Raw genomic sequence first — 11,249 nt, 5'->3', positions numbered from 1 at the left:
TTGTTAAGCATAAATTACTTTCAATTTAAAATACTATTATTGATATTGATTTGGTTCTTAAATTCATTTTAATCAATTAGTCATTAAAAAATTATAAATTATTCCATTATTATTTCTAAGACTATAAGACCCATCCTATAAGTAAGGGTGTTTTTGGATACTTAAGAAATATATTGTATCATTTTCAATATTTTTTTTTCTCATTGTCTTGATATTCTTTTCACCATGTAGTAAAAATAGGTTCTTTTTTTTTCTTTGCGAAGTTATATATGCAGGTCGATCAGATACATAAAATTTAATATAATCAATTACTTCTTAAAATTTTTATTACTTTATATTTGATTTTGTATTATTTTAATTACTATCCTTTTTTTTTTCTTTTCAATGAAGCTCTTCCAAATTCATGCATCATTGTAATCATATAATAAGTTATTTTTGAAAAAAATCATTTTAAAAATACATTGCCTTAAAAATAATATGTTTAGGTTCTAAGAAAATTAAGCAAAATTTTTTGAAAATTTAATGATTTGGATTTTTTTTTATGTTTTGGCTATTGTAGTTAGTTCTATTGTAGTTTAAACTATAAATATATTTGTACATATTATCTTATACTTTTTTGTAAGTTTTTGTTATGATATTGATTTGCATACCAAATCCCCATTATTCTTCTCTTTTTGGATCATGAAATAAGAGAGCAAGCTATGTGGTAGATTAAAATAAAGTGATTGCCTATCACTTATTCTATTATATGTATTAAGTATGTTTTTTTTTTTTTAATTTTTTGTTGAAATGATTTTATTTAAGATATGATTTTTTTTTTAATCATTAGATATGTTTGTTTCTTTTTTTTTTTTTTTTTGTTGGTTGCAAATGAGGGCTAGTGCCCTTACAAGGGGGGAAGGGGGATGGCGGGATCGAACCCACACTTACATGATTTTTAACCCATCTCTTAACCATTAGGCTAAGAGAGGAAAGTGAAAACCAAACTAACTGTAATAATATTTTAAATTGAGAGTAATTTATGCTTGATAATTAGAATAGTCAAGTATAATGAAAAAAGAGATTTTGAAATTAATGTAATAATGATAATAAAATTAAATTTTTGTTAAATGATAGTTTTTATACATTCCATAAATTACTCTCATTACTTCCATTTTTAATTTTTAGTCAACTTATTATAATAAATATTAAATACCTTGAACAACTTATAATTTTATATATTATCTTATATAAATATATAAAAATCAAAGCCTTTGATAAAAAAGAAAATATTCAATGTGGATGTTCTATTTTTTACAGATGTACAATTATGAATAAATGTCACGTGTCATCTAATAAATGTATTTTATTTTATTTTATTTTATTTGATGTATTTTTAATTTTAAAAAAAATAAATATGCTTAATTTGATTTGATTCATTTGTAATGTAAACAATGTAAATTTATTTAATTTAGATTATTACATTTATTCTCGTTTAAATATTCATTGCTCTTACCTTAAATCACTCTCAATTAAATTTTATTCTTAATTTTGCACACCAACTTCAACATATAAATAGGAATATGTTTTTGTCCATTAGAGACAATAATATTGGATGTTTATTTTATAATTCTATTATGTTCTGTTTCTCTTTTTGTTTTTTTTTTATTTGTTTCATTGATATATTTCTTTTTCTTCCATTTATTTTATTCCTTTTTTATTTTAAAGTGTGATTTCTTTTATTATTTTTTTAATATTAAAATTTTCTTTTTAGCCAAAAAAAAAATAGTTTTTGGAACAACATTAGTATAATACAGAAATATGTTGATATGCCATAGAAATTAATCTAAACATTTCATACACAATATAAAATGGCTTGCTTTATTTTATCTTTATATTTAATTTTTAGTTTATTTTTTAATGAAGAAATTTATAATTTTTATATGCAAATGTATATATATGTATGCTATGTGATTAATATTGACTACAAAGTTTTACCAAGAATATATTTGATCTCAAATACCATAATGAAAGATTATTGCCATTAAGAAAATAAGATATGGTATGCAAGTGAATGTCCAAACAAATATGGATGGCTTACACTAATTAGTCTTGCATGGGATTAACAATTTCAAAATTTCAATTATTCCAATACCAAATGAAATTCAATTATTTTATTCATATAAATGTAAACAAAATTTTAATTCATTATCTAAATTATATATGTATCAATTTCTTAAATATTGTTATATATAATGACAATCATGCTAATTGATTTGCCTGGTCATTTCTTTTGAAAATTTAAAACAAAATTGAAGTTCAAATTAATCACTTAACATACAACTTCCATCAATTACATCTAACTAAATTAATTGGTGTCTTTTAAATTTGACAAATGCATTAGAAATGTGTTGACATTCATTGGAGTAAATTGAATAACAGAGATAATAAATTATTGCATTACTAGAGATTTGTTATTTTACCCATCAATGGGCATTGAGAGTTTGGAAAAATGGATCCAATAATAAAAAATTGTGTTAATAGGATTTTAGGAGCAATTTTGTGTTTTAAAAATTAGAGTAAAAATCAAGTTTCCAAATAGTATTAATATTGATCAAATCGAGTGTTATTGACAAAATAAAGTTAAATGAGGATTTAAAACTCTCAAGAGATTAAGAGTTAAGAATTGTTTTATCTAAATTATTTATACAGTAAATATAATATTACAATAATTTCCTTATAAATAGCCAAAGTTTTTGCCTTTTATGAATAAGTTGCAATTCAAATTGTAATTAAAATTTAATTTTTTTATTATTGTTTACATCCTTAAATTGCTCAAAATTAAATTCCATTCTTAACTTTTAAAATTCAACATTGACACTACATAAAAATATGAGTTTGCTTTGATGCATTGCAATTTAATAATTAAGATGAAAAAAAAAATTAAATTTAAATTATTATCCAAAGACCAAATTTTAATTTTATATATTATCTTTCTAATATTACAATACTACATTTAACGAAAGATTTCTTTTCTATTTCATGAGAAAAGAATTTGTTTTCTTTCTAATTAATTAATTCATATAAAAATTATATATTAAAAAATTATTATCTATAAACTATTTGACATTTGAATAAAAGCTTATAAAATTTGAAAACTATATAGTCATTAAGTTAATAACTATATACTTTTTATAAAAAATTTATTAATTTCATTGCTATATTTAGATAAATTTTATTTTATCCTACATTAAATTAGTACTACATACTCTTGATTTGATTTTTATATTATCTAATATTTTATATTTATAATCTAGTCTCAAATATAATCGTAATATATATGTTAAAATATATGTATATATCAACTAGAAAAAGTGGTATGTAGAAGTGTGAAATAAATGTACTTGCTAATAAAATCTTTTAATTTTATTATTTAATGGTTAATTGACAAAGATTAATGTCAATAGATTAACTACAATCAAATTATTAGATTTTTTTTTTTTACATGTAAAAGCAAAATTTTAAATTTAATTTTAACATATATTTTTTAGATTATAAATTCTCTTAATGTTTTTGTTTGATTGATGAATTCATAAAGAGTAAAATAACTTATTTTAAAATGAGTGATTGTTCAATCATGAATTAATGTTATATTTTTATGTGCTTTATCACATATTTTATACTAAAATACAAATCTCTTCTTTTAATTTTAAGTTGCCAAGACAAAATATGCTTTCTAATTTTGAATGAAATTTTGTATGAAAAGGTTTTTATATTTTGATTTCAGATTGAAACAAATACAATAACAACACATAAATTTAGTTAAAAGAAATATAATACTATCATATTAAATTAATTAATTAAAATAATTTTATACAAAAAAAAAATCTCGTGCATCGCATAACTAGTAAATAGTAAATATATAAAAATCAAATTCTTTGACTTTCCCTGACTTGTTCTCACAAACTTATTGGGATGTTGTTGACTCAATAAAACCTTGAATTTAGACTTATGAACATTCTTTTGTTGCCATCTTTTAAGTGATTAGGATTCATTCTAGTGTGGCTAAACTTTTCTAATTGTTATCTTCATTTTTCTTGAATGGAAGAGAAATAAAGAATTCTGAATTTTTCCACAATGGCTGAGAACTTTTTTTTTTTTTTTTAAATTCAAAGTATGAATCAGCAGATGAAGTTTGTTTAATCCTTTGCTGCAGCTCTTGGAACCCTTGTGATTAAAGGAGGCGACATTTATAGGATCTCAAGTGAATTTTTCTTGGTTGTTAATCAAATAGAAAAGATGTGTAATGCAGCATAATGAGCCAAAATTTTAGAAAAAAAAATTCCTTTCTCTTATTGTTATGATAGGATTAGAGCTTCTTTTCATTTTGTTTGGGTTGATTCGTGCGAAAGGGAGACTAAATGACCAAGGTCGATGCCTTGTCATCCGGTACAGCCGTACAGGCGTACGTTTGGCTTTATTTACCTTAAGGACTTATAAAAATTTATGTTTACTTATTCGTAAAATAGTATCACTTATTTCACTGATAATGTAAAAAATGTAGTCCATGAAATAGGAAGATTTTATTTTTACGACCCATAATATCACTACCTCAATTTTTCCTGCAATCTTCTGGTTTTACTTCCGCCAATTACGGAAACAAAGGTAGTAAAGAAAGAAAAAGGGATTTATATCCATGCTGGATTCTTCAAGGGAGTGACAACGGCCTTTACTTGCAAGTAATTGCTAAGAGAGTGAATACCCTTTTGTCTTCCCTGTCCGCTCATCTTGTACCCACCAAATGGAATAGCTGCATCAAACACATCATAGCAGTTTATCCAAACTGTTCCCACCTTCAATGCATGGGTCAAGGTGTTAGCAGTGTCTAAGTCATGCGTAAAGACACCGGCAGCTAGTCCATAACTGGTACTATTTGCCCTCCGGACGACCTCATCAATGTCCCTGCAATTAAGGAAACATTAATTAGATCATTTGAGCCAAAATTCTATTATAAATAACATACAATGATGGATAAATCGAAGGTTGATTGCTCACTTGAATTTCAAGATAGACTGAACTGGACCAAAAATCTCGTCCTTTGCGATCAACATGTCTTCCTGATAAAAGTGAAAGTTTTATCAGTTATCTCCATTATAATGTTTTCAGTAGCAGTCTTGGTAATCTGGCTACAGTGAAGTTGTAAACATAATACCTTTACGTTGGAGAAAACAGTGGGCTGAATATAGCAGCCCTTGCTCCCTATCCTTTCCCCTCCGGTTTCAAGAGTTGCTCCACTTTCAACACCAGATCTTATGTACATCAAGATCTTTTCAAATTGTTTTGAATCAATCTGATTTAAGTATGCAGCGGTATCAGTATAACTAACTATCATGGAAGAATATCGGAGAGAAATCCAAAATATAGTATTGCATTTTGACTGATTCTCCTCCTGGCTATGGATGATTGGGGTGCTTGAATACGGCTTAGCATTGTTCAAAATACTGCAGACTGGAAATTTTCATTCACAGACCACATGCAGAAACAAAAATTGTGGATGAGGTTTCTTTATAAAGGCTATGTAGGTGTTTGTTTTAAAAGTCACTTGACATAACAACTGCTAGATGAAGAAATGGTTGTCGATCTACCTGAGGACCTTGTTCAATTCCGGCCATGAATGGATCACCAACACGACGTTTCAATGCACGTGCCTTGGCCTTCTCTAAAAATTCATTATATACACTCTCATGTACGTATGTACGAGAGCCAGCACAGCAACATTGTCCCTGCAAATGGTTTATAACTACAGTCAATAAAAAGGATCATGATATTGAAACCGACTTTGGTGAATTTTCTCAGACATGCCTGATTAAAGAACAAAGCAAAGTGGGCCAGCTCAACTGCCTTGTCCACATCAGCATCCTTGCATACAATAAAAGGCGATTTTCCTCCAAGCTCTAATTTAACGAGCTTAAGATTACTTTTTGCCGCCAACTCAAGGATAATTTTTCCAGTTTGGGCGGATCCAGTGAATGCAAGCTGTAAATGGTTACCAATGATCTCAGAAATACACTAAAAGAGTCATGTAATGTAATGTAATGTAATCCCTTGGATTACTTGTCTTGCCATTCTATCTGACAGAGTATAAAGAAATTTTAGCGTTGACAGTTTTATTTCTACAAGTGTACCGATCTTTTACGGAGATCAACTAGTCTAATTCCAGTCCGTGGCAAAATCAACTCTTTAAAAGAGACAGTTGAGAGGGGAATTCAGAATGCCTTATTTGGAATGCTTGTTGCTAAGTCCCTTCAACTGTGAAACTTATGATTTTCAAGAATCGTGAATATAAACTAACAGCTGGAATTTGGCCAAAAAAAAGTGGCAGCTGAAAAACTGATAGTTTATATCTGACTCTAAACTAGGTAAACTAAAATAGAGTTGATTACAGCAGCTTACCTACAAAACTATAGTTGCTTGTCCAACTTTATAGATATTTGTAATGCATATATATTTCTATTTATCAACTAAAAACATGGGAATATATAGTATATCATATAATTAAATACCACATCGCTTTATTAATTTTAGATTGACTTAGCTATGGCAGCCAAGATAAATAAATAAATAAAACTATATGTATATATTACATGCAAAAACAGGGAATTCAGAACATTTATGCCAGATATTAGTATTGGAACCCAAAAAATGACTGAAAACATGAATTATTGTAGGACTGACCGACTGAGTAGTCCTTTTAAGGACGTAAGGTACCTTATCCACTTTCATATGACTGGCAAGAGCAGCACCAGCAGTTGGACCAAAACCTGAAACCACGTTTAGAACACCTGGCGGAAGTCCAGCCTGTGAAAATGATTCCTAGTGAGAAGGACTGAATGATAGATCAAGAATAAATATATGAACAGTCATTCAGGCATTACTTTAGGAATTCAAGTTATCAAACGGCAGTATAAAAAAAAAAACTGTGTTTACATTCTTAATTATATAATAACAAAATTTGCACGTTCGCCATCAATAAACACTGAAGTTTTTAGTTATCTGAATTCAATGTATTTAAATTAAAATATAAATTTAAGAAAAGAAAAAAATTAGAAACGGGGCGTTGCTGGTGAAATCTAAAAGAAGTTACGAGGTACCAAACCTCACAGTGAGAAATAGGTAAATAAAGGTTATATACTCAAGAACTACCTCGTGAAGTAGCTTGGATGCATAAAGAGCAGACAACGGTGTTTGCTCTGCTGTCTTAAGAACAATTGTATTGCCACATGCTAAGGCAGGTCCAACCTTCCAAGCAAACATGAGAAGAGGAAAATTCCATGGAATAATTTGACCAGCAACACCAATTGGTTCATTTATGATTTGCACATGGTGTGGACCATCAGCTGGAACTGTAAGGCCATGAATCTTGTCTGCCCAACCTGAAAAACCCAAAGAATATGGGCGTGTCAGGTCTTGCATAGAAGCAAACGAAATAGTAGCAAATAATGCTTGAGATAGTAAAAATGTTGAGTGTGATTTCAGTGACTTTACTGACCAGCATAGTACCGAATTATACGTGAGATCATTGGTAGTTCAACCTTAGCAGCCTGTTCATATGTCTTTCCGTTATCCCAAGTCTCAAGTGTTGCAAGTTCCTCAGTGTGCTTGTCAAGAAGATCAGCAAATCGGAACAACACCATTGATCTTTCCTGGAAGACAATAGACCAAGTTTAACAGGGTTGAAGATTATTTAGTATGACAGAAGTAAAAACTATGACGTTACATAAGCAGTCATCCTCGGCCAAGGTCCTTCATCAAAGGCTTTGCGAGCAGCAGAAACTGCTCGATCTATATCTTCAGCATCACCTTCAGCAACATGAGCAATCACATCCCCTGTCCTGGGGTCATATGTTGGAAAAGTTTTACCTGTTGGATTATGAGATTTAGTAAACAAGTAGCTGAAGAATAACTATCATAACATGCCTACATGAGCATTTACAGGTACATCCTTAGCAATGTACAATTATAGATGAATATATAGAAACAAAAAGCTCACCTGATGCCGAAGCAACAAAATTCCCATTAATTAAAAGCTGAGTGTAGTTCACGTTGACTGAAGGAGTACTTGGGTTCTCAACAGTAGCAGCAGTGCTGTACCTAGAAACCACTCTGCCCACTTGAGAGATCCTCCCTGAAAATAAAAATTAATTTCAATAATTAAGGCTAAGAATAAATACTACTTAAAGTAGGAAGAACTAAAAGTAACAAGCAAACGTCCACTAAAATTTTAGGCTCATAAACATTTATATATAAAAAGAAATATTCAATAAATTTAATGCAAAAACACGGACGACCAAAATGAAAGTAGGATATAATAAATGCACCAAATTTCGGCATCAAGATTCTTTCCTTCTCTCTCTTTTTTTTTTATGGACACCACTCGAGTTGACATGAATGCATTAATTTCAGTTAAAAATTAAAAAAAAAAAAAAAAGAAAAGAAGAAATGTTTGCCTTATGACATTTGACATTTGGAATCCTAACTGACACTACTAAAATGCATACATATTCATATTCACTGTGATTCCAGAACCCAAAATTTTTTTTTCTCTTTATGCAGAATTGTAGATGGAAATTGGTTACCATATCAAATTCTTTTTCGACATGTCAGCGTGTTAAATTTATTGCTCAAATCTGAATCTTCTTATTACATTTGAACCAAACGGGAATAAGTTTCTATCAAAGCTGTTTCCTTTTTATCTATTTGTGGAGAAAAATTTCTATGCAACCGTTCAGTTGATTTGTTACTAAACACAAAACAAAATGTGTTATGAAACTTTAATATAAAAAGATTTTCCTTTCCTTTATCTCATTACATTTTCTGAGCAACCAAACAAATCAGCAGTGGATATTTTAAAGAGGTTAGGATCCATAGCCCCAAAAATGTTAAATTTTTTAATATATGTGTTATTTTCAAAATAATTTTAAAAATTTTTTTAAAAAATAATTTATCCCCTTCAAATTTAAATATGATTGATTTATTCAATTTTTTTTTTCAATTTTAAATTGTCAAAAAAAAATTCCCATAATTCTTCGATTGAATTCGTAATTAATTATTCAACAATTAATTGTAAATCATATTATTGTTAAAAGTAAAAATTATCATTGAAATATTTTTGTTTTATAATTTTATGAACTTATCTTATTTCTTTAGTATATTGTTTGCATATATATTTATATATATATTTATTTATATTTATAAGTAAGATAAAATATCCTTAAAGACAAAAAAAAAAAGTATATTATATATTATTAGTTGGTCCCTCAAAATTATATGTTAAGATCCGTCACTATATATAACATAACATCATACTTATAATTGTAGGTTTTTTTATTATATATTTGCATCTATTTTTTTATTAATATATTTAATATTTTTTTAAAAAAATATTATAAAATATTACTTTGATTTTCTCAAAATCTAATATCAAAATCTGCCACTAAAACAAACACATTGCCAAAAAAAATTCCACAAAACCCCGAAGAATTTAAAAGGATGATCAGATCAGTCTTAACTGACATTCATATTTCGTTAAAAACAAGAGTTCACATTCCATTCATTTTCTTAAAAACGGAAAAAACGACAAAAATGAAAAAGGAAAAGTACTTAGAAAAATGAAGTAACCAATTCAAATACAAATACCTTTGAAAAGCAGAGCAGAAGAAGCTGATGAATAGTCAAATGAACGAGAAAACAACGATGAAATCCTCCTAGCCGCCGCCATGCTCTATTTTCTAACTAACAAATGAAGAGATTAGAAATGAAACTACGGACTATAAAATTAAAAGAATGGATTTTAGGGTAACGGCCGGATGGAAACTTTCCATATCTGGAATATGTCAAGTGAATGTCATTACACTACTAGAAAAAATGATTTTAGCAACCACAATTTACAAGATTAAAAATATTATTATAAAAAATCATTACATTATAATGATTTTTTATAGTCGTTGTTTATTTGAAATATTTTATATTTTATACAATGATATTTTTTATTATTGTGAATTTTTATATAATTTGTAACGATAAAAAATGTCGATATGAGATTAAAATATATTTGTAATGACTTGTTATTATCATTACACAATTAACTTTTTAAATATTTTATTAGATAATAAAAAAAGTGGTTACAATATTGATACAATATATAAAACGACAAAATGAGTCATTTTGAAATATTAATAGATTGGCAACAATTTTTCTTAATCGTTATCAAATTAAAATTTTCTTAATGTGCTACGTAGTAGTTGAAATTATTGTTACTAAATCTCTAATATTTTTTTCTAAAATAAAAAAAATGTTATTGCAAAATCTTTTTCTATCTATAGTCAATTTTTAAAAATATGCATAACAAAACAATTTTAATGTCGTAAACATTACACTATTACAATAATAATTATTGAAGGATGATATATTATTTATCAATAATTAAAAATATCGTTAATAGTAAAATGTTAATAATATTAAAATGTATATAAAAAAGTTAAAAATAATTATATTTATTAAAAAATATGCAAGATAAGGAACTAACAATTTGTCTAAGAACTTAATTCAAAAATGCTTTTTAATTTGAGTTTAAGGTTAGTATTTATTTTCATATCTAGAATTCTTTTCTTGTTCTTGTTCAAATTAAATTAAAATTAATATAACTAAAATGATAAAGAAACAGAATAATAAACAAATAATAAAAACAATAAACAAAATATATAAAACAAGAAAAGAGAAAAAATGGAGTAGTAATTGGTCAGGCCCAAAACGATATCGTTTACAATAACTAAAAAAATCATATTATTCCCTCATTCCCCATTCTTTGTTTCTTTCTCTACAAGGCCTAATTCTATCCCTTCTATCTAAGTTGTTCAAACCGAACACCACCTTTCTTTTCAGTTCTCGACCAGTTGCCATCCATGACCACTGCCAGTCCTCATCTTTTAACAGTAGTGCAGCTTGTTCATGCTTTCACTCATGTGCCAAAAACTCTTTTTTTGAATCCCTTCAACCCCTCTAGATCGAAACCCAGCAAAAAAAACCTTTTTTTGGTTCATTTTTTATTTGTAATGGTGTGCTCAAATCTGTGTTTGAATTGAGGGTTGATTTCTAAAAATTATGTGTGAACTTATTGCTTGTCTTCTAATGGGTTTTTACTTGTTTTTTATATTTGCAGGTAAAGTTGCCAAATTCTTCTTATAGTTAGATATTCCTTATATAATTTAATG

General features: G+C 27.5%; 1 protein-coding gene across 1 annotated transcript; it reads right to left on the bottom strand.

The window, feature by feature from the left end:
- Positions 1-4,499: 4,499 nt before the first annotated feature.
- LOC111287719 (benzaldehyde dehydrogenase, mitochondrial-like) lies at positions 4,500-9,769 on the bottom strand. Its single transcript, XM_022878392.2, has 11 exons — positions 9,676-9,769; positions 8,030-8,164; positions 7,757-7,899; positions 7,529-7,682; positions 7,183-7,412; positions 6,748-6,837; positions 5,842-6,015; positions 5,625-5,762; positions 5,192-5,329; positions 5,035-5,096; positions 4,500-4,941 (listed from the first exon to the last, which is right to left on the bottom strand). The coding sequence occupies exons 1-11, from the start codon at positions 9,755-9,757 to the stop codon at positions 4,668-4,670; spliced, it is 1,620 nt and encodes a 539-aa protein (XP_022734127.2). The 5' UTR covers positions 9,758-9,769; the 3' UTR covers positions 4,500-4,667.
- Positions 9,770-11,249: the final 1,480 nt, after the last annotated feature.

The sequence above is a fragment of the Durio zibethinus genome, chromosome 4 (assembly GCF_047325235.1).
Source record: "Durio zibethinus cultivar Kanyao isolate XHJ-2024 chromosome 4, ASM4732523v1, whole genome shotgun sequence".
NCBI lineage: Eukaryota > Viridiplantae > Streptophyta > Magnoliopsida > Malvales > Malvaceae > Durio > Durio zibethinus.
The sequence above is the reverse complement of the archived record's forward strand: the minus strand, read 5'-3'. Positions and strand labels throughout refer to the sequence as shown.